We start from the raw sequence: 24635 nt of genomic DNA, 5'->3' as shown, positions 1-24635 counted from the left end.
AAAGAGCTAATCTGGGACTTTTGTATATGACGATAATTCTCCCTCAGTAGGTTTTTGTCATTTCTAGAGGTCGTGGGGTTTTGGGTTTTTTACAAAATTGGGTTGTGGGAGAAGAACAGGGAAGGTGGTCAGATGCCTATGAGTTTAAAAATTCCCTGAGAATTTTAGATAAATTCAATAAATAATGGTTGCTAGGCAAAAATATCTTCTGGGACAAAAATGGAGCAGATACAATGTATTTGGCTTGTTCTAAGCAGGCAAATAAATTCCAATACATATTGCAAGAGTCTTTGGTGTACTTTATATAAACTAAAGAACAAAAGGTGAAATGTCACCTAAACAGACTGCGGGGACAATAAAATCTAGGGATTTCTATAGGGTACAACTCTATCCTCAATATGCCTACTGAAAATAAGCTTATCTTGAAACATTTATAAATAAGATTTACAGCAACCTAAACCACCTGATTTTTTTTTTTAACTGAAGCTGGTGTTATTCACCTCCTTCAATAGAAAAGTATGATAGTAACTAGTGTATAAAGCTGGAATAATAGCATCTCCAAGGTAGTTTTCCATCAAAACTGATTGTTAAATTGCAGAAGCAAAGGACTATTACAAAACCACTTCAGTCACAGATAATCTCAGAATATCAATAAAATGCCTTGTAAAACAACATATACTAAGCTATTGTACATGTTCTTATACTAAGTAGGAAGATTTTCTAAAATAAATTTAACTATTGATATGTGGAAGGATCAGGAATTCAAGATAATATTTTGAAACATGAGTCCATTAAGCTTAAAACTTGATTATTGTTTGTACATATAAAATTATTTCAAGACATCAAGCTGTGTTGTTGTTTTTAGGGTTTTTTTTGTTTTTTGGCGTTTTTTTAATTTGAATTATTGCACCTTCTATTCCAATTTAAGTAAATATTCAGCTGAAGACCTAATTGTAAGGTATCTTTTACCTAATCAGACGTCAAAAACATTTGATCCCTGTGATTCATGGTTGACAACAAAATAATAGAAGATCCATGTTCACATGCTGCTACCCAGTCTTCCCTTAACTGCAGAATAGTTTATGTGGGATGCTAGTGAAAAGGAAAGAGTGCGAAATTGTTTATAGGCAATGTATCTGCAAGAATTATAGTTACTGTGGTGAGCAATGTATTCCCCTCAGTTAAACACATGTATATATGCACACACATCCACAAACAGGGTTCAGTGTACACAGAAGCAATATCTTATGCAAATAAGCAGTGAAAAAAAAAATCCCCTCCTTCTCAAACACAGAATCTGATCACAAGCCTCCAGGAGCAAAAAAATTTATGAAGGTATTGACTGGGTTACAAATGGCTATAAGGAAAAGGGATATTGTCCAGGTACTGGAAGGCTATGGCCCAGTCACAGGACCACAGGAATTTTGGTTGGCAGGGACCTCAGGAGATGAAGTCCCACCTCTTCCTCAGGTCAGGGCTGTTGTCAGCTCTGTGTCACACCAGGCTGTGGCTAGTTGAGCCTTGAAAACTTCCAAGGATAGAGATTCCAGAACCTCCTCAAGTAACCTCTTTCAATAATGTACTACTCTCTCAGTCCACAACCATCCTTGGAAACTCCCCCTTTGCCATACTAGGCTTTATCATCTCTAGATCCATAAGGTTCCCCAGCACTGATTATTAAATATTTAGATTTTATTGAATGTTTAAAAAAATCTGTAGGAATCTGGGGGAAAGTACATACACATGGATTATATTTCAAGTGAAACCCCATCCAAAAACCTAGACAGGAATGTGGGATAGTGCAAAGAAAAGAACACAATATACTAGGTGCCACACTCTTCTAATTTGTTGTTATAAGTGATGGCTATGAAAAATAATTTCTTTCTAGAATACAGAATTAAAAAAATTAGGGGATGGGGGTTACCAGTCAAAAAGGGATGCCCTTCAATTCTCCCCATTCACTCGGCATCTTAAACAAAGTTTTAGTGACAGATCACTGCACTTGAACTTGAAAAAAGGTCTAGAATGACTGGAGCAGACACTTGATGGAAAAACACAAACAAATAAAACATAGGTTCTCCATTGTGTCAAGACAAAAAAAATAGTTCACTTAGGTATTTAGCTTATTTCCTTGGGTTCTTTTCTATTTTTGGCTGCACAGGTAGCCAACATAGAATGGAATGGCATCTAAGAGCCACTGGTCCAAGGCAGCCTGGGTTTCAGACCTGTCTGAACTGAACCCCAGAGCTTTTAAAAGTTGGAAACGTCCCATAGGTATTGCTTGCCATTTGGGCAGTGACAAGTTATAAACAAAGATTGCTTTCTCCTGTTAAATGCTATTACTTGATCAGTGGTTCTGACATTTTAAATAAGAAACAAAGCAGAAGCAGGTTGAGAAAGTGTCTTGTTAAGAAATTATGTTTACATGCCTCAAACTAGCTGAAAAAAATCCCCAAACAATTGTCCTGAAATCCTTTAGGATATGAATCGCCTCAACAATTTCATTCCTAAATGACCTTTCTGTTAAATGGGAGTTGCTCCTTGGTGTTATGCACTTCTTAGAGAAAAATCGAAGTCCTGGATTTATGATGATTTGTCCATCTTGGAGACTGTAGCCACTCAATACAATACACTGTATGTTCAGCATCACCTACAAGGATATTAATAACTAATCCCCTTAGTTTGTCGCTGTTCCACTGCTGCTGAAACACTTGAGCTTTATTAGGAATTGCCCAGGGCTAAGGAGAGGCCAAAAGTTAGAGTAAGACCTTTGGAGATGTTTCTTACTAGCCCTCTCCAGACCTGGCAACATGAGAACAACTTCAGTCTTACATTTCTAAAACTGATGTGGAAACAGTAAAGGCTTGCCTTCCATTCTGAGTGCCATGCAGTGCACAGGGGTGAGTAGGATGGGATGGGATGCAAGGCTAAAAAAACCCCATCACGAACACTGAAGACAAACTTCCAAGCTAAAAAAAAGTTTCAGATCAAGCATTTGAATGATATGCACATTCCATAACAGAACATGCAAACAGACAAATACTCCAATATCCCCCAAAATGACTATGATCTGTTAAAATAGTTACTAATTTAATAACTTATTGCTCAAAAATACACTACACAACTGAACCTGAGCCTTAACACCATATCAGATCCAGAGATTAACTTCTTTGTAGCAGTCTGATGATTGTCACTGATGCTGTTTATATGAAAAAAAGTTTTCTGTCAAAAACAACACCTGAATGCATTTGGTAAATTTTCTTATATTTTGTAAGTGTTTTCTCACATTAAGTGAATCACAGTCTAAACAAGTTTGGATAATATGGTATGCTGATCATACTTTCTTCTATTTTCATAATGTGAACCTCCAGCTCTATGAACAGAGATGTAATAATGAAATAGGGAAGCAATTTGAAGTAACTTAGTAAATAATCTCTGTCCTTTTACAAATTAAACCATTTTGAACATGTTTGAATATAACAGCAAGAAGACCGAACTACAAGAACTACCTGCAGACATCTTCCAAATGAAAGTTAACACGGCTAGTCATACGGAAATAAAATTCATTTTTACAAAGACATGAAAAATACACTTAGATATTAGGGCCATAAATAACAGCTTGTCCTCTACTATTCCTGAGAATTGCTGTCTGCAAAATAAGCTTATCAGAAACGTCTGCAGCAATAGAAATCCAAATTAAAGAAAAAAATGAATAATATTGTGTACATTTCATTTATCAGTTCACCTGAATATATCAGAACTATCTTGTCAGAAAAAGTTGCATGCAAAAAGTATATACACTTAAACCAGCTGAAATAATTTGTTTCGATAATAATTTAACAAAACAGCAAGCACTGCTTTAGAAATATTCCTCAGAGAAAGTGGCACAGTATATTTGAGAAAATTGTAGTAAAATAAAAAATTACTATTTTGGAATATTCCCTGCATATTTAAGATGTGATCAGGTAACTTGACCAAAAGTATTCAGATGAAAATTTAATAAAACATATGTGCAAAATTCTAAATCTTCAAATTTTGGAGAAATTCTATCACTCCACAGGGTTGCAGTCTTGCAGACAACATGTTCTTTGAGATCCTTTTTAGCAAAAAGTCTCAAACCTAACCTTGGCCAAGTTTATATATTTGGACCACATTTACTCAAGAGGACACTAAGCATCTGGCAGCTAAATTCTGCAAAGTGTAACATACACCCAATATGTTCTACACCTAAGCTCCAGACTTTCCCCTCCCATCCTTATCAACCTGACAGCTACAGTCAGAGCTGCCCAGAAATAAGAAGTGAGTAGATACTTCTCCTGTGTGTCTGTCTCAATGCCTTCTATATTGCATCAAGGAGAAAGAAAGAGAAGGAACCAACTTGCATGGAACAAACTGGATTAAACTAAAGGAGGGAGTACACACAGACAAGGCGAATCATGTCTTTGGTGCTATTCTGCACCTCCTTAAGCCTGTGTGATCCAGCATTACAAGACTTTCATTCAGTTTCTGTACTGTGGCTCCTCTTCTTTACGGAGTTGCAGAAGGCATATGAAAAACACCCAGCAGAAGCAGTACCAAAGCTATAAGCACTGTTTCCTTCGTGGCCTTTGATACAGACAAATACGGGGTAAGGCTGGAAAAACACCAAAGAAGCCGTTAGAGCATATTGCACAAACAACATATAGATTACATTTACTTGAGTAACTCTCCAGATGATCTAAAGTGCTCCACAAAAGAAGCTCTAAAGCAATCCCTCAAGTCTATTAGTTTGAAGAGGGATAAAATGTGCACATTTATGTCAGTTAATTTCTGTTCATCTAGAAGTATTACCATGTGATTTTTGTCAACTAGTTCAACAATATTAAGAAAAAAAAATGCTGTTCTTGAGATGTCATAACCATATCTATCACTTTTTTAAACAGAGATATCAGTTTAGTGCTCTGTTGTTGTTTAAAAAAATTGAGCTTATTTCCAGTTGTGGTCCATGTAATAAGCATAGCTGTTTTATCAATCAGTTGCTTTATCCAATGTCTGCATGTGTTGATTTCAGCACACAATGAATTAAATTACTCTCAGGGTCCTCTCATTGCAAAAAAACCAAGCACATAAACCCCCCAACATCCTAGTACATACCTTTATCCTATGAAATCGAACAATATCTCCAACTTTGTAAATTTTTGGTAGGGAATCTAGATTTCCATTAAAAAGAGTGCATGTTAACTTCACATTTGATGGATCCACAAGTGTTACAACTGAGCAATAATCTGTAAAATATGAAAGTGTTTCAATGAATAACAGGCATTACGGAGTTATTACTATACAGATATTAGACATGGGATGAACAACCATATGGCATATTTTTTTCTGCTGTGATCTGTGTAACTCATCCGCAGTCAATTTAGTTACAGTAGCATAACAACTGAAGTGTGGCCTATCTCGCCAATAATTAGCCCAAATAACTGAAAATTAAATGGGTGTTTTAGCACAGGTCTGTGAGCCAGGAACACACAAAACTTTTTATTCCATCTGCAACAGGCACACTATTTTTTCGTGTTTCAATTACTTCCTCTATAAAATGGGGAGTACGTGTACAATCTTGTACAATCCTTTCCTAAGATTTATTTTTGCACTGTCTTCTGAAGAGGTAATGAGTTCTACAAGTTCTAAAAGCAAATTAAAGCATAAATTGCTTATCTTTCACTTCAACAAAACATGCCAGATATATACTTCAAGGATACAGTCACACAGTGGTCGTCAGAAAGTATAGTAAGACTCTGAAACGTGCTCTTTTGAAATTAAACTTCATTAATAGAATTTCACTTCTATTAAGGACCTAAAAAGCAAACTCAAAACAAGATACAAATATGACAGGAAAACAGCTGAGAATAGAACAGTATTTGCAGATGACATAAATGACATCTGTATTTTCCATTTCAGCTTACAGAAGCATGTGTGCTCAGATATCTCACTAATGTAAAATGGAGAGTACACTTGCTGTTTCACAGCGGGGCAGCTGGTTAACCTGCCTGAGAACATTTCAAATACCAAATATCTACTTGGCTGTATGTTCAGAACTTCAAACATCCGCATTTCTTGTCCTACTTGCTTTTAATCAAGAAGAACGAGTGCTTTGGTTTTGGATACTTATTATGCTAGCATTTACTGAAACTTACAGTTTAGGGCTGCATTGCAACCTTTTCAGCACATCAGCAGAGCAATGACATCACAACCTATTATTTTTACCTTGATACATTTATGTACACAAAAATTTGGCTTTTAGAAAGAGTTAGCAAGATCTTCAAGCAAAACGCACAATTTTTAGGTGTTAAATTAACAGTACTTAATGATTTACAATGTAAAATTTCTAAAGTTTGAATGCTTGCCATGGTGAATTCTCTACTGGTTTTCCATTTGAGCACACCTTTCTTAAATCTCAGAATGAGAAAGCAAAAAAACAGCATTAGTAAGACTGACGAAAACTTCTGAAACAAAAAATTTTGTACTTTTCCACATTGGTATAACACTGATTTACTATTTATCTTAGCATTTTTCTGTACTCTGAAGAGAGTGGATATATCTAAACTGTATGCAGTGCACATAGTGCTTTCAGATCAGAATCATTAAATGAAATTATTTTGCTATTATTCATTCTGACTGAAAAAAAAAAAATCTAAATCACTAGATCTGAATTACCCCAAATGCTTAGGCAACTCTCCAATTTTCTAATGCCATCTACTTTAACTCACATTTTTGCTTTCACAATCCTATTTTAAGAACATAAGTTTTTCTTGTAAAAGTTACTTATGCATACTGCTGACCTGCATATAAAATGCAGACATACCATCTAGAAGCAGGAACAGTTCCCCTATGTACAGAACCCATTTAGTCCTGCTATAATCCTACTGTTGTGAACCCCCATTTAAACTAAAAGTTCTTCACCAATTTTTATGTTGCATTCTGGTAACAGCCAACAACGGAATCTCAACACTGTAAAAAAGAAAGTAGTTGTAACTCTTAGAAACCAATTTGCATGAAGAGTTACACACATTCTCCTGAGGTACCAAGAATGGGAACACTGTTCAAGATATAAAACTCTCTAAACAAAGTAACACAGAGACATTATTGTAATTCAGCAGGCATCAAGTCAATAGTAAAGAAGCAAAATTAACAAACAATAAATAAACCTCTTTATGAATTCTATTGCTGATATTTAAACAAACTATAGAAACTGACTATATAAAACTCAAATTTGAAACAACTGACCAGAAGCTTCCTGTTTCTCAACTTCTATAAGGGTGAAATTAAAACACCAGAAGACTATAAATGAAGCTCAAAGTCGAAGTGGCCACTACTTGTGGGTACATCCACGCCACAGCAGATACACCCACAAAAGAACTGAGGCCCATGGAGGAACCCCCATCAAAGCAGAGGACACCACTAAGAAGGAAGGTACAATGGGGAGGGGTGTGGGGGGGAAGGCAAGGAACAAGTAGCAGCAGAAACTACCACATACCAACCCCAGTCTGTCCCACCCTTTGCTCGCCTAAGAAACACTGTGTGTCCCGTAACACTGACAGGGAGTGAGACAGGAGGGGGAAGGAGAGGTGTCTGCAGTGATGCTGAGCCTGGGAAAGGTGGAGGAAAGGTGTTTTCCCCAGGGCATTTAAATGCTTCTCTTCTTTGTTTCTCAATAGCTGAATCAGGTAGTACATGTTTATTTTGACTAGCAATGAATTAAATTCCCTAAGTCAAATCTGTTTTTCCCATAACAGACATGTTTATGACTCCCCGAAATAAAACGCCAAACAAAATCCAAACAAATAAAAAAACCCAGCTCTAATTATACAAGGGAGCTATTGATAATGACACTAAACCACAGTTTACATATCTGGGAACTGTACAAAGGTGTCATAGCACTAAAAAAAAAAAGTCAATAAAATCTCCATCATGCATTTTATGAAGATACAGACACATAAATTGTTGCTAGATAGCTCTGAAAGAGAACATTTTCAGTCTACTAAAACTGACACATTTGCCTTATATAAAAACTATAGGAAAGCAGTCAAAAGATTACAATTGTCATATGTAAACTCTGTGAACAGATTCCCCAAACTTGTAGATGTGTTACACTGGATTAAAATACCTGCTTGTATGTTCACTGCCGATGCCTTCAAAATAAATATTCCACCACCTCCAGCAAATGCATCCTTACATTTTACTATCATTTAACCTTAAAAGTTTAAGTTTTCTAATGATTTGAGGGACTGAAGTGTTGAAGGAAGAAATCCAGTGAAGGCTTACCAAGAAAAATAAGACTACTTTTCCTACAGATATATTCTATTCTTCCTCCCCAAGATTTTTACACAGACTCAATAATGATCCTTTCTCATCTACTGCATTCAGAATTTGCTAAGCCTCATTCTTTTGCACACTCCCACCAAAGGCACAAGATCAAGTGTCACATAGCACCTATTCTGGCATTCTACACTAGGATAAACAGACACTAATATAGTCCAGTCAGTGGCTGACAAAACTCCAGTATTTACTACTGTAACCCAACAAGTGATTGTTGTGTTTCTCCAAGTATGAATTCTAGATGTTAACTTAACAGGTCAGCTGCAAAACAATATGAGCAAAATGAGCAATTAAGAAAAAAACCCCATATAGTTCACAGATTTACAGTCCTTTGAGGATACAGGATAACATGCTACAGTGCACTGATACAATCCAACCCAGGAATAAAAGTGAAATAACAAAAACATTCCACATTAGGACTGTGGTTACTCTCTGATGCTGTGATTATACAATCAGGTCAGCTTCATACATGTGCAGCTGCCTATTTAAGAGGGGAAAAGTTAACACACTCCCTCCATTTTCTGTGCAATTAGCATACTCAAATGACTAATAACCATCCTACTCAAAGTATAAAATATTATACTTGCTGTATATAGCCTGAGGAACACCTTCTATATAATATAGGTTCTCTGTGATTTTAGACTTCCATTCTTAACTATCACCTCAAAACGTCGCTTCTACAATAAACCTAATTAAAACAGAGCTCTTTAAGAACAAAGCAAAAAGACTGACTTTCCTGCAAATAAATCCTCATCCAGCAAGTCCTTTCGCAAGGTTAAAAATACAAAAACAGCTGTCTTTCCTTCTCCAGCTAGAATGTGAAAACTGCTTTTGGCTTTCCATAGCAGCATTATAGTTCAGCAACTGAATTCACTTTTCTTCAAACTCTAAATAGAATTGCTGAATTTAAATAGTGTTCCAGTGTTATAGGAAATGATATACTAAATGTCATTGCTCATACATTTGATTTTCACAATACACTTTCCAATGAAGCAAAATGTCTCCGTTACCAAGCTAAAACAAAAGAACAAAAACCAAACATAAATCCTCACAAAAACCAAACAACAACAACAACAACAAACCTTAATGCCTAAACGGAAGTTTATATATTGGAGTCAATTCTCCTTCACTAGATAAACTTACTTTTCTTAAAGAAGGGAAATTTTACCACTGGCAATTTTTATTTGTAATAATCTGCCTTAAAATATGACACAATGGATGCACAGTTCAGCAGATTTATATACTATAAATATATACTATAAAATAAGTTTTTCCTTTTGTACTAGACTGACTCAGTAAAAGCATTGATTTTAGGCTGATACTACACAGAACTCCAAACTGCATCTATTTTTTTTTAATATACTTAATTATTATGAAAAGGTATAACCACTCAGGTTTAACATCATGTGAGGGACCACCAGCAATGCACAGCTATCTGTAAGGATGCTTCTAACACCTCAGAACTGGTGTTTATGAAAACAACAAGGAGAATGATGTTTGGTTCAAATGGAAGTACAGAGTGATGCATCTGTCTGATATGCTTCTTATATCCTTACAGACTAGTCCTTCCTATTCTTAAAAAAATACAATTACTTTAACTTGTTCCTTAGTTTTTTATTTCATTTCATAAAATCCCACAAGTATGTGGTGAAGCAGCTATACAGAAAATAAATTTATGCAACAAAAGGAACTCATTATTATTGCAAGTACTATCTTGAAATCAATATAATTCCAAGTCAAGATCAGTAGAAGGTTACATTAACTACATGGAGAATGGTGATCTCCAAGCCTCCAGGTCTTGACTTCAAATAGTTGGAAATAGGAATATTTTGTAGCCCTGTAACAGGCACTGTAAAGGTAAGTTTTCCTCCACTGTGATGATGGTTTAGGTTCATTCTTCAGGCCATAGCTTTCCTTCTATAAATGCCATAGTTTTTGCACTCTTTTATAGACTGTTATGTCAGTAATCAGCATGCTCAGAAAGTCACCATCTCTGCACACCATACAGATATGTAAAAAAATGCAACAAAAACCCCCAAACCCACAGCTTCACTTACAAATTATTTTTCAGTCATCTTCAGGAAACCAGAATTGCTACAAAAGCTTTCCAGATTAGTGGTTCCTGATGTTGTAGGAAGGCATTTGGTACTTACTGATTAAACATTTATTTTACTTTTATTGAGGACTTCAGCAGTTCCTAACAAATGCGCTGGCATAAATTTTTCGATCTAATTACAAATCCCCTTTTGCACAATCACATATGTATTCCTGACTAAAACTTAAGTGGAAAAGCCACTATCCTGAATCAGTAACCTCCCCCTGCAAAGAGATAAAAAGATATTGGGCAATGCTGTTGGCAATGAGGGACTCTAATTAGAGATTGCCTTCTGTTTCTTGCATTTCAGTACATACAAAAGGAGAGTCATTATTGTAGCAGATTACTCTCTCTTCAGGACTACACCAAACATTAGTACTGTTTTGAAGAATTACTGAGGCCATTCAATACACAAGTGTCTTTGTACTAAAACCAAGCAGTTGAACCAGCCAACTTACCATGTTCAACGAAACACAGAAGAAAAATAGTACGAATGTACACACACACAGTGTGTGTGTGTATACATAGGTACATACACAAACAGATATTGCAGAAGCCCCAAACAAAATGTTATTTCTAACATGGCCATACACTTAAGAGATACAAACATTCAGTAACTACCAGAAGCATCTGGCTAAACAGATGCTTTAATGCTATCATTTGTAAATTGTAGATCAAAGTAACTGTCCTGAGGTTTCTTTCTATTAACTATTTATTCAACTGTTTAATTGTTAATTTCCTTTTTAAAACTTTTTCAACTTTATCTTCAATATTAGATGATAGGAAACACTGATCATTTAGAAAAGAAACACACACAAGCCACTGTGAAGGGAAGAGAATACTACTCTCATCTTTAGGCTCCAGAAATGAAAACACTAGTTTTACCTCTGCAACAGTTTTTATTCTGTTCTGCAGACTTTAAATACATCCTTGATGTTTTGATCTGGAAAAAAACAAACTGGAACACAATACTTGAAAGAACAAAACCACTGCAGATTTAACTCTGACTCTGTTTCCTCACAAACAGACCATCAGGTACCACAACAGTCTGTGACTGGTTTGTTTTGTACTCTAACGTTGGTTTGCTATTATTTACTAAAAAAATTACTATTTTGATTGAAGTTGCCCACATGCTATAGTTTAAAATAACATTTTTTCAGCTACATAGATTTAAATCAATTCTGGACTAAGAACATTGATGAACTTCGCTCAAGATCAGGTAAAAATTGAAAATAAAATGTATGGCTTCAAAATACCTTTAAGAATCTGATTTACATTTCTTAAGTTGTATTTTGGGCCTGTAGAACTGCCGACCTGGAACTGTTCAAGGTTTTTAGAAGTATAATTTCTAGAAAATGCTATCCTTTATTGATTAGATTTTTACAAATATTTGTAAAAAATAAAATAGTTACTATCCACATGCATATCTAGGTAGGCTAAAACAAGGTTTTAATTCAACATGACATATGAACATACTGCATATATCTAAGAGAACAAGCAGAGTGGAGGTTTCCCCAAGAAAACGGGACATCACTCTTACGACGTTATTAAACAGCAGCAAGGATTCTTCTTGCCATAATACTTCCCTGCATTATGGAAAACACTGGCTAATATCTGCAGGAAAAAAATCAGAAAGAGTTGCAGAAGCACTGGTGTCACATTGTAATGTCACAAAAGTTTCATGGTCAAGCACATCATCTCTGTAATTGGACACTACAAAGACAGAGGCTCTTTTTCTTTTATATTTACTGGTTTTACTCATGCTGAATACTTGAGATGTGCTTGGGCTTAAGGTAGGAAAGAGAACAGAGAATCACCTTCATTAAAAAATTTAAGATATCTAAGACTCAAACTATTCAGGAAGGAAAGCTAGAATATAATTTTGAACAATTCCAACAGACCTTCCAGCAGACAGAAACCATCTGTCTGTTGTACCAAGCAGGACTTGAGGTACCTCATTGGATGGTTTTCAGAACACATACAATTCTCACATACAGACATTTCAAACTACACGCTCTGAGCTGAAGCTTGCTCAGTCAAAACAGCTTTTCTGGAATACATAATTATTTGTTATCATATTGAAAACTCATTTCACTCAGTGTTTTAACATTTATCTAATGAAATAATGGTAATCGAAACGATGAACATTTAATTACAGATTATATACACTGACAAGGTTAATTTAGGTACCACTCACTTTCAGTGGGAAAACAGTAGAAAGCTTCAGCCTTAAGATTTAAAATACATAAGAAGGAGCAATATCTCATATCTAGGGCATATCTATACACTGAATAAAGACTCATATGGATTAAGTACAGTGGCTTGACTGCCCATGCTTCTAGCAAGTACCAGCTGAAAGCTGCACGATGCTATTAACACAGTGTCAGAAAGAGAATGTATTAGTGCAGAATTGTGCCAGATATAATGCAGCTACAGAATTTTCTGAAAAGAACCGTTTCATGCCCTGGCAATTCAGAGCAACCATTAAGCATTTTGCACCCTCTCAAACAGACATAACTTCGGATAGTGTAAAAAAAAAAACAAACAAAGAAAAAACCAAAACACCAAAAGAAACAAACAGACAAACCCAACACTGAAATATTTAACATAGTGAATATTTTTATACTAAAACCCAAATAAATTAAAATTTTTGTAGAGATTTCAGTGATAAAGTAGCAAGTGAACAACAGCTATTATCACAAATAAGAAACTTCAAATCGCATCCCTGATCTCCCCCGATATTATGGAGGTTTTTTTAATATTACCAACTGAAAATATATAGGGAAGATACATTAGGAAGTTATTAATGACATCTAGACAAAGACTAGTTCTTAAGTAAATCATAATTTTCCCTATTAAATTTCTACTACTTATGAAACCAAAGTGATTAACTTGTCAAATAAATATTAATAGTACAGATTTTTGCAATTGAGTTGTTTCAGAGACATATTACCTTGAAAGCCAGTGCATTTAACTGTATTGTTTTTGCATATCTGGAAAGAATGGCTGTCTTAATTTCCAGTACTTGTCTAAGTAAGATGTTCAAAGTCCTCAGGTCCCTAAAGTTTTGTTAAAGCAGCTGCACGAATGACAAATCTACACTATGTGATCCTTCAAGAACTGCCCTTCCATGACTTAGTCAAAGACTAAAAGTAGTACTTTCTACATTTTAATCATCTTCTTCTTACCCTTTTTATTGTCAGCAATGTGAACAAAGGAAACAAAACCTTTAAAAGATTTGTGGGGGTTCTTTTGTTTGCTTCTTTGCTTTTAAGCCTGAGTTTTAAACCTACAATATTTTTCAAGAGGAAAGCACATCCCATTTACCACTGGCAATATCCTGAATTATTAGATAAAGCTAATATTTCCAGTTTTATAAACTCAGCTAAGAAATCTATTACAATTGCAGGCTGAGAACACCAGTGAGAGTCCAACTTTTAAAAAATATATATGTATTCTATGTATCTAGATAGATATTCTAAGAATAATAGCATTTAAACAGGTCTATAGCATAAGCAAGCAATCACCAGATACCACCACAAAATGAAGATTTTGAGAAGTTCACTAAAGTGACAAACAGATGTTGCTTGGCAGTCTGTGCAGAAAAGATCAGAGTAAATGAATACTGAAATAATTAATCAGTTTTACATTAAAAACAAAATACTATTCTCTGCCCTATACAGGTCTACATTATACTTGCACCTTTACAATGAAGTCTTTTACAGTCAAGCAGGAAACAGTATCAGTGATATCTCCCACACAAAGGAGGTATTTCGTAAACTTCTAAATTGGTCCTTCCATTTGAGAAAGCATAAAAACTATGTGCTGTTATTGTTCTCCTTTTTAAACAAGAGAGATTTTTCTTTCCCCTGAGATTCTTAACTTGAAAGGGAAGTTCTTTCTCAAGATCCCTTCTCCAGGGTTATCCTCATTTTATTATAAGCCAAAGAACAGGAAAGTCTGAAAAACCCAGAGAGTCCCAGCATGTGTGCTGGGTTGACCTTGTCTGGCTGCCAGGCACCCACCCACCCAGCCACTCCCTCACTTTCCCTCTTCAACAGGACAGGGGAGAAACTAAGGCAGAAAAAAGCTCACGGACTGAGATAAAGACAGGGAGATCACTTACCAGTTACCATCATGGGCAAAACAGACTCAACTTGGGGAAGATGAATTTATTGCCAATAAAACTGGGTCAGATGGTGAGAAATAAAGACTAAAGCACCTCCGCCCCACTCCTTTTTCCCAGGCCTAACTTCACTGCTTCATTCCCAACATTTCTACCATCCCTCTTCTTCCCTCCAGAGGCAACAGGGGAATGGGGAGTTGTGGTCAGTCCAGAACAGCTCTTCTTTCCTGCTCCTTCCTTCTCTTACTTTTTTCCTACTCCAAAACAGGTCCTCCCGTGGGCTGCAGTCCTTTGGGATAACACTGCTCAAGTGATAGTCCTCCAACCTTTGGAGAGCTCCCTCTGGAGTCTTTCTTTGAGTTAATACTTTTGAAATATTATTATTTAAGTATTAACTGTAGCTAAATCACAAGACAGTTCCGTAAGTATTCAGCTCTAGGGGCAGAATATTTTTTATTACTATTACTTCTAAGACAGCAGCATAACTTGGTTTGCTATACAAACAAACATGCACACACTTAATTTAGTATAATATTTTATGGATGTTTGCATTTCTAATTAGATGCCAGAACACTTTTTTTTTTCCCAATCTAAATGCATTGAGTTCCTGCAGATACTTTCATTTAACCATTATTCCTCATTTACATCTAGAAATATCTGTTGTGTCGTAACATTCATGACGTAAAACAATTGACATTTGCAGTTCTCCAATTCTACTGGTCTACAGTAGTATCAAAACCCAATTATTTTCTGAAAAAAACAGTGACATTCAACTTTTCTACAGCTTTCTCTAACAACTACTATTTGCTTTTTCCTAGATACAACAAAACAATATTTTATCTTAAAGATTCGCAATTTATTGTTTAGCAAAATCACTTTAGTTTATCAATGACTATGTAGAATATGATAATATTCATTTTAATTTAGTCTCAAGATGAAAAAAACCAAACATGCACTATATTTGCTATAAAAACAGATGGACCATTACTGGCTTAGTTCCCAACTCAATGACTACATTTATTTTAAAATGTGAACATTTAAATTCGATTATCCCATATTTTTCAGACTTGTTTTTTGTTTATGTTTCAGAGCTATTTTGGGGAACACCACTGTCTTCTCATCATCTTCGACAGCTAACTGTATGGGAAGCACAGACCTGCTCTTCTGCAGACACCAGGGCACTGAGCCCTAGTGCTGCAGGTACAGGGTTTCTTCTGTTGACATGGTCAACAGTATATGAAAATGCTGTTGAATTTCCAGAAGCTATCAATCAGATTGTGGACCCAGCTAATCTAATATATCCTTGAAAAATTCTGTGCTGCTCTGCGCGACGTAGCTGTGCCTTCTAGTACAGCTGACACTCAAGTGTATGAGAGCCCACAGAGCAGCACCTGCATGTTCTGTCTTTTCTGTGGCATGCGATAGACCACGCTTTAGCGACAAGTAGAGTGAAGCAACGCTTTAACTACAAGTGAGGGAAAATATTTCCTGTCAATAGGGTATTTCATACATAGCAGTATATCTGTTTATCTAGAATACTACATGCACCAAATGGAAGTAATTAGGCATACCCACACCCACACGAGATTATCTCGATATAGTTCAGCTGAACACACCATAGCCAGCATACACACTTCTGCACAGACCTCCCAGATGTTCCACTCACTCATACACTCTAAACTGATTCAAACAAAGGCTGAAGATTGCTTTGTCTTCAAAAAGTGAAGCCACTGGTCAAACCTTAGTTGGACTTGGCACTTTTTTGGGTGTGTCACCACGTTTGCACAGCTTTCAGCTATTGTGCTTATGTTTCAAGTCACCTAACTGTAAGCAAACCTCATTTTGGAAGCCATGGTACCGCAGGTATAGCGCTGTGCTCTTACAAGGATATTCACTGACTTATGTTGAGTGTATCACCTTCAGGCTGCTGCTGGGAGTTCCTGAGCAAGCAAGATCACACGAATCTGTTTGCAAAAGGTTTTGTAGACAAGCCACTAACTCTTGGTTGTGATTTAATGCTCACTTAAATTCCTGTTTTTAGAAGCCAAATTCATGGCTCTTGACATTATTCAACAAATGTGCATGCATAATTAGGGCCATAAAAGTCAGTCACCATCATAGTATCCCCTTCTTCATTCGATTAGAAATATATTTAGAAGGGAAAAAACCCCACCAAACTTTTAAATGCACAGTAAATTTATATTAATAAGAAAATACTTTAATTCTGAATCAAATAAGAAATTCTTCTGCTTAATCAAATTCGGCAGGGATATCACCTAGGTGTGTACGTGCTGAGCACCTAGTAAAATGACACAATCTTCCAGCAAAACTAGCACAATCAGGAGGTGTTCACCTCACAGAGAGAAAAAACGATTCATTTGTTGCACAGCTTCTACAAGTAACAAATATGCTGGCAGCTCATTTATAGCATATCATAACACTTATTGTCAAAATCTCACAGAAGAATTATACGTATTTACATAACAATCCTCTCCCACAAGGACAGAGTGCAGGGCTTTCGTACTTTTTTTTTTTTTTTGCTACAGGTCCCTTTCCCTGTTTTGTATGGATAGTATTAACTTGATAAATACTTTTTTCAGTTGCTATCTCCACCAGTCTGTCTAAGCCAAGTCCGATATCCCTTACCTATAAAGTGTTTTGTTTTCTTGATGTTAGCTGAGAATCACGGTCAAAAGATCACCTGAATTTATTGTTCTGGTGGTTTTTTAACAAACATGGCAGGAACAGTTCTCCTTGGAGGAGGAGATTTTAAATCTCTTGAATATAGTACATACCAGTTCCTTTGCTTACATATGGAGGCTTGAAGAACTTCACAACGCCATACAAGTTCACTACGGTTCCGTGTTTAAGGTGATTCAGAGGAGTATACACATATTTTGGTGCAACAGACTGGAAAGGCACAATAAAATTGGGAAAGAGAAGAAAAAATTATTCATACATTCACCCAGAATGTCTTTTTAACACCATCCAACCACAGATATACTTTATTTCATCTTAATATATAGATTATCTGTTTCTTTTTATCTTAGTCACTTTAGACTCTATAAAATTAAATATGTATACATATATTCACAGGCAATAAAGCACACGACTTATTTCCATTTTTTTTGTGAAGGCATCTTCCTTACAATGAACTAACTAGTCAGTTCAAGGAAGTTTCAATACAAGAAAGAGGTGAATAAAAGTCATTATAATAAAGAACGATGGAATGTAATTTTTTACTAATTGATTTTAACATGTCCATCCAAAGGGCTTTTTAAAGCACATCCATAAATAATTTTGGAATTCTTATTGCCAGTGTCACCGCACAGAATCAGTGTCTTGGGTGGGGTTTACGTCTCACAGCCATTGTGAAAGTCCTCCTATTAAAATAGCACACTTCTTGGTGGATTAAATAAATTAAGGACTATCTTCTACTATGTTAGGACTACTCTCCTCTCATCTTAAGGTTACATTATATGCTAATTAGTCTCTATTAAAGAATACAAGTTCTGCCAAACTGACTGAAAACTGTGGTTTTCCAATACTATATTGGGGGGAAAAAATGAAACTCTCTATAAAATTAACACAAAGTTAAGCTGTATCATCTTCAGTACTAAATCTTTAACCTTATGATAAACAACAATAAAATTTCATACACCAATTTCTATGCCTTTAATATAGTATTTCCTGCAGGATTTTAGTTTAGGCTTGTTCCAAACAATAATCAAAGAAATGATAAGACTAGTACATGAAGTCTGATTTTAAATCAAAGGAGGATTCTTATTTCCATATTTTTTAAAGCAGAAGCCTATGATCTTTAGAATGGAAGTTACCGTTACAGTTCATATTTCCCAAGCCACCATGCAGCCTATTTTGAGATCAAGATGGGAACTGTACTGCAAGTATAGAAAAAGTACTACATTGTCACATTTTATTCTGTTTTCTAGGCATATTATTTGCAAAATTAAAAGCTAAACGAATGGCTGCTAGGATGAGAGTATGGAACTAATATAAGCAGGAAAGAAAAAGAACTCCACAAATTCTTATTTATATGCAGTTAGTCTCACATGGTTTAAAAACATTCCAAATATAAACTCACCACTGATGCGGTTTCTGAAGCAGCACGTTTTTTTGGTGTAGTATAAATCTGAAGAGAAAAAAAATAACAAACACAAAACCAAAAACAAAAACCAAAGGAAACTGATTACGAAACTGAAGGCATTGCAAATATAACAAGATTTGATAACACTAAAGCAAATATAACACTATAAGCAAATACAAAACAGCACTACAGGCACTTCCGCTATGTGAATCACCTCTGAAACTAGTAAACTTTTATCCTACAGAAAAAAGAAAATAATATTAACTCCAATTACACTCAGACAAAAGCTACTTTAAATAACACAGGCATTTTGTAAAGTAGAAATGCACTCGGTTGAATGAGTCAGGTCACATTAGTAGCATCAGCATTTGAAAGTTGTAGGCCACGAATTTAAAACTGTACTTTCTAATAGTGACTTGTTGAACAGAGAACCTAAATGGACTTAGGTTTTGTACATGACAATGCTTAAAGCAGGTCTACTCTCAGTGACTCGTTATTCTCCCTTGCAAAAAAAAAAAAAAAAAGTCCAGGAAAATTCACCAGAATGGGATAATTTCTATTTAAAGGCAGCTCCTAAGCTTTTAGAGCCATGCTTATAAGCCAGACTTCTCTTCAGTATAAGGTCTTTTATAGAACTAATTGTGGTGACTTGACATAACACCAACACATACCCACCTTATCAAGAGAAACATGGGGCTCAGCTGCCATCCTGACACGACACCTCAGCCTGTCTGACAGACACACAGTCCCATAGCAGAGCTGCACATTGCCTGCAGACTCCTGTGAGGGGTCTCGTTTTGCTCTCTACCCTCAACTGCATCCCTAAAGCTAGTTTTACTTACATTTATTTATTTTAAATAGTTGGGGGAACAGCATAAATGAGGAAGTGAAGCACACAAAAAATTCAGATAAGTTTTCAGATTAGTTTTAAGTGTTCAATGAGTGTGTCAGGAAATTAACTGCCACAAGCTCCATTCTGTGGTCAATGACGAGACAGACACCTTCTCAGCACAACCTACATGTTCAGTGAGCTGCATATCTTCCTTGGGATTTGACTGCATGTCATGAGGTCCTGCCAAAACTCAACTGTGTGCCTCATGCAGTGCCTATAATTTAGGTACATTTAGTTTAGACACATTCACCGAGACTCAGGGCACAGTTTTGCTATCTATTCTCTTCAATGAAACATACTTTTTCTACTTATATATCATTGTTATCAACAAATGAAGTCATGAACCCGTCTGTACTACAATTTTAATTCATTTTGTTTTTCATTGCACTGAATGCCAAGCTATAGTTATCTACAGAAGTCAACTCTGGAAGAAAATAGCTTTCTAAAATAAAATGGCATATTTTCTTAAATTTAAAATTATTGCCAGATAACAATTATACAGATCATTTGGGTCTTGCATGGATGAGGGTATTATAAAATCGTATACACACACAAATATGTTCTGATTGTTTCCTGATAGACAAGCTAACTAACGTAATTTGTACTACTTCGGATTCTAATGGATTATATTGGTTTTTCTGCTGTAAAACATGGTATTAATGTAGGTGTTCAGGGAAAAAAAAAAAAAAGATTAAAAAAGTTGGGTACCCACGTACATAAATGGCTGATCCAGCTTCTTCAGACACCTCCAGGTGGCAACTATGTCTACCATCCTCTCTTGCTGTAGGCGATTTTGCCAACTTAAATCCTGCAACTACAAAGGTGTCCTATGGGGACAGAGTGATAAACAGATGATTACACAGGACTGAATCACGTACTCTATTTTAAGAGTATGTGATGTGACCTTTTACCCTAAAGCCTCAAGACATTCAAGAAACAGAAATCCAGAACAAATTCTGAACACTGCCTTTAAGTTTCTCTGTTTAGCTCTTCTACCCGCAGAATTCATATTTCCAAACAATGCCAGCAAGAATTTTTTTTTCAAATTTTCAAATCCTGCTAACATTTTCACACTCTTGAAGCTACCGTGACAAAAGCTAGGTTTCTGGTAGCAAGAGACATTACAAACTTCTCTGGCGTCACCCCTGAGATTATGGCACAGGAAACAATTTTATTTGCAGCTGCACTTTTACTTTGGAACAAAGTTCCTCAGACACCACAAAGTGAAGAAAAGGATGATTTAAGGGGTAGATGATTTAAGTTCCTGAAATAGCTCTTCTTTTTAGTAGCAACTTTTCCAAATACCAAACCAAACCAAACCACCAGGAGAAGATAGAAAATAAATTTAGGATATAGAGATAATGCTGGGAACTATGATACAATGTAAAGCTCCTTTACAGTCAGCTCCTTTGGCACCAGGACTGTATAGCAGGGCTGTACCTCTGTGATCCATTCTAATAGACATGTTAGACTTGGAACCCTATTTCTATTTGACCTTCTACCAAAAGCACTTCCATAAGCTTTTACTGAATGACTTTTGCTCATGTGTTTATTTGATTATAACAAATAAAAAGAGTTTTCTGATCGAAGTTGACAGTTTTAGCCAAACGTTGCACTATGATAGCTCTTTTTTGCTATTTCAGCAATCTGACAATACTGCTCGAAATTATTTCTGATCTGAAACCTTAGTGGCTTGTGCAAGAAAGGCTGCTAGCTTAAGTGACAGTGAGATATTTAGTTATTAAGAGTTTTGCCCTAAAAAACTACTGCAGAAAGCATGAGTTTGATCAGACAGTTTAATAAACAATGAAACTACTTAGGGCACAGTGATTTTCAGGTAGTGTCACAAATAGGAATACAATTTACATTTTGAGTAAAAGATACTAGGTAAGTCCCTTGAGTCTAAGCCATACTCAGAGCTAAGTAAGCTAAAATGGGTCAAAACTACTAGACAACTCAATATTCCTTGCACCTGGAACACACCACCCTGCTAACATACATTAAAGTTGTTTCATTCTTTCCAGATACAAACACAAGCTTCAGAAAACTCCGCTATTCTGCAGAAACTAGGTTTTAGCATGAGTCTTCCCTTTTGCTGTTGCCGATGCTCCTTCATGGTGTTCCTTCAACAGTGAAAACAAACTTCATTTAAAAAGCTATGCCCTGCTATACTTTATTTCTTTTTCAGCATTTTGTTAGATTGCGGGCTGCACAAGATTCTGGAACTTGGTTGCTGAGTCAGGACTGGAGCTCTGTACAGCTGACTTGACTTGTCTCGTTTTCCAGTGTCAGAAGGAACTTTAGAATTACACAGACTCAAGCCTTTACACAGGTTGACAATAAATGGAAACTTTTTTTGTGAATAATATTAGATGACTGGTTTTTACTCATGCAATATGCAATGCTTAACGTGACATCCAAAAAACACCGGTGAAAGGACTGCAACCTAATAAGATGCTGAAAAGTCCCTTCCAACCCAAACCACTCTATTTAGTGTGAATTTAAATCACAAATGAAAAAGCCCTAAAATGACTTCATGATGTATTATACACTAATTTTAATTTGATATCTGGCTAATATTGAAATGTCAGCAAAGTGATGGGCAAGCTAAGAAACAGTATTAAGTCGAAGTAATTGTTTTCAGCTTGTTTTCCTTCTTTAGTTGCAACACTGTCTCACAAACCCACAGGCTGACTCGCTAATGTCCTTTATCCTGGAGCTAATCAAACCAAGCTTGTATATTTGACAAAGAAAGATGCCAGCACTCAGCTAATAAAGAAAACAGTGTGCATAGTTTTGAATTTTTTTTAAAGCTTTTAGTTTAACTGTCTTTTAAATCAATTTAATTCTAAAATCTATCTCATCAAATGACAATAGAAATTCAAATTATGAACATAAATGGCTGACTTCTTATCATCCATATTCATGATCCTTTACTTGCTAGGTAAACGGCACTGACAACAAGAATTGCTTTATTTCAATATTGTTGTTAAAAGGAAATACTTTTTTTTTTCTAGTTCATATTTATAGAATTGGACTGAATAGACTATTCCTAATTTTGGTGATGATAGTTATACAAAGACAGTATATGAAGTCAACATACACCTGTGGAATAAAATAAGAAATATATATGTATATATGTTACCCCATTGTGTATAACTTTTGCACAGTTCTCTGCCATTTTTCCATATATTAAAATATTGATGCTGTTGATCCGTGATAAGTTATCCAAATCTAGAGAAAAAAGCAGAAGCAATTTCATTTACCATATCTTCTCCAAAACAAAACAGCAATGATTTTCCAAAATAAATTAACCTACAGAGTCTAATACTTTTCATTCCAATTAATCTACAAACAGAAAATCCTTCCAAAGGCTTATACAACTGCTTTTGTGTGCTGGCTATAGGTATATCAAGAATATTCTTCATAAAAGGACCATTTAAAATGTGCACACATTGTATATCAGTGTACATTAAACAGGAATGACAAGAAATTCCACTTGGACAATTCAGTGCATAGTGTTAAATAGGAAATATTATCCAGTCACATTCGATTTTTTACACTAGCACAGATCATATGGTAGAACTATATAAACTGGAGTTACTCCAGGATGTAGGCATATCAACAAACAGCCTTCAAGGAGGACTGAAGCAGAAATTATGTTGTTATTTTAAAATATTTTTCTACCTGTTACTGTTTCAGAAACAATGGTAATGACTTAGATGCACAAAGTTGTTTTTTGAGGCTGTGGATAATGTGCAGAAACTCTCAGTCCCCCTGAACAGCCACGTGAAATTAGAAAGACTCAAGGAAGCTTTGCGTCCCTCTTTGGGAACCCTGAAACCAGCAGGGGCATTGATTCAGGTCACATCTGCTGGCACCGTCACAAGCCCTATCAGCAGGTAGGACCTGCACCCCCCAGCCTGCTCTTTGGTCACAGTTACAGAATTTGTAGGCTCAGAGGGAGCAAGTGATGATTCTCCAGCCAGTGTAAAGAAGGAGCTGAGAAGGAAATGGAAAGAAATGGAAAGTTCCTTGAATCCAGCATAAACCCCTGACTAAGGACACCCTTCTCCTTCCTGGTTGGGGGTGGTGATGAGCTTTGGACTTAAAAGGGACATAGTATTTTTTAGTGCCATTTACTTATTACATGATGAACAACTTAAGTCTTTCAGTATGCTGAAGTGTCTACTGATACTTGAATACCTGAGTAATCAGCAGAAATTCCATTTTACTGGTTAGATTACAACAGAATGAAATACAAATATTTTGCTGCCAATCAACTTACTGAGCTATATTAAATGTGCAATTACATAGTAGATACTATCTGTATTATATGGTAACTACTAAGTGTGTATTTTTCTATAGTACTTATTTATGATAAGCAGGTTAAAAATACACTATTAAAGCTGTGCATATACCTAATGCCCTTTCAGGACAGTATTTTAAAGATTCTGCAACAAGAAGTCTACTGAAATATAAAGACTGTATTGTTTCCATTAACTTACCTGGCATAGGTTTAAAATAATCTACTTCTGTAGAGAACAAACACTTTTAGAGAGTATTTTAAACATAACGTTTTACTGAACACTGAAAAAAAAAGTAGGTACTGGTGATGTAAAAACATGAAGTTAAAAAAAGTGTCAAGAAGTTCAATAAAATAAATTTAATATGTATACTTAAATGTAATACCTTGAAGAACAACCTTGAAAAATTCTGTCCCATCTCCAAGTTTTGTTAGTGGGTAGGAAAGAATAACTACTCCCTAAAAAGTAAAAAAAAAAAAAAAAAAAAGTGAACTAAGACTATACATCTCTAAGTTACTGTAACACTGAAAACAGCTGAAACATCTATAAGCTAAAAAAAGATAGAATTTAAGTGCTAAGTGCAAATTTTCCATCTGAATTCTTAAAAAACAAAACCAAAAACAAACAAAAAAACTGCAAAAGACAGGACTGAAGAGCAATGTTTTTGGCATGTAACGAATGAAATATTACAGGTCAATGCTACTTAGATGCTACTGCCTAGATGATATGCTTAGTCTAAACAATTAAATAGTAGC

At 35.6% G+C, this 24635-nt stretch overlaps 1 protein-coding gene across 5 annotated transcripts in view; it reads right to left on the bottom strand.

Moving 5' to 3' along the window:
- The window catches only part of POT1 (protection of telomeres 1), a 67471-nt gene that overhangs the window by 30485 nt on the left and 12351 nt on the right, over nt 1-24635 (bottom strand). For 4 of the 5 annotated variants that reach the window (XM_065636734.1, XM_065636759.1, XM_065636743.1 and 1 more), the window contains 6 exons: nt 24266-24338; nt 22719-22807; nt 20290-20400; nt 18679-18726; nt 17372-17486; nt 5134-5264 (listed from right to left, as the gene is read on the bottom strand). In XM_065636734.1, coding sequence (XP_065492806.1) covers nt 5134-5264; nt 17372-17486; nt 18679-18726; nt 20290-20400; nt 22719-22807; nt 24266-24338 — 567 coding nt within the window. The remainder of the gene's footprint in view (nt 1-5133; nt 5265-17371; nt 17487-18678; nt 18727-20289; nt 20401-22718; nt 22808-24265; nt 24339-24635) is intronic. The other variant, XM_065636767.1, reaches the window with a different exon arrangement.

The sequence above is a fragment of the Caloenas nicobarica genome, chromosome 1 (assembly GCF_036013445.1).
Source record: "Caloenas nicobarica isolate bCalNic1 chromosome 1, bCalNic1.hap1, whole genome shotgun sequence".
NCBI classification, from domain to species: Eukaryota; Metazoa; Chordata; class Aves; order Columbiformes; family Columbidae; genus Caloenas; species Caloenas nicobarica.
The sequence above is the reverse complement of the archived record's forward strand: the minus strand, read 5'-3'. Positions and strand labels throughout refer to the sequence as shown.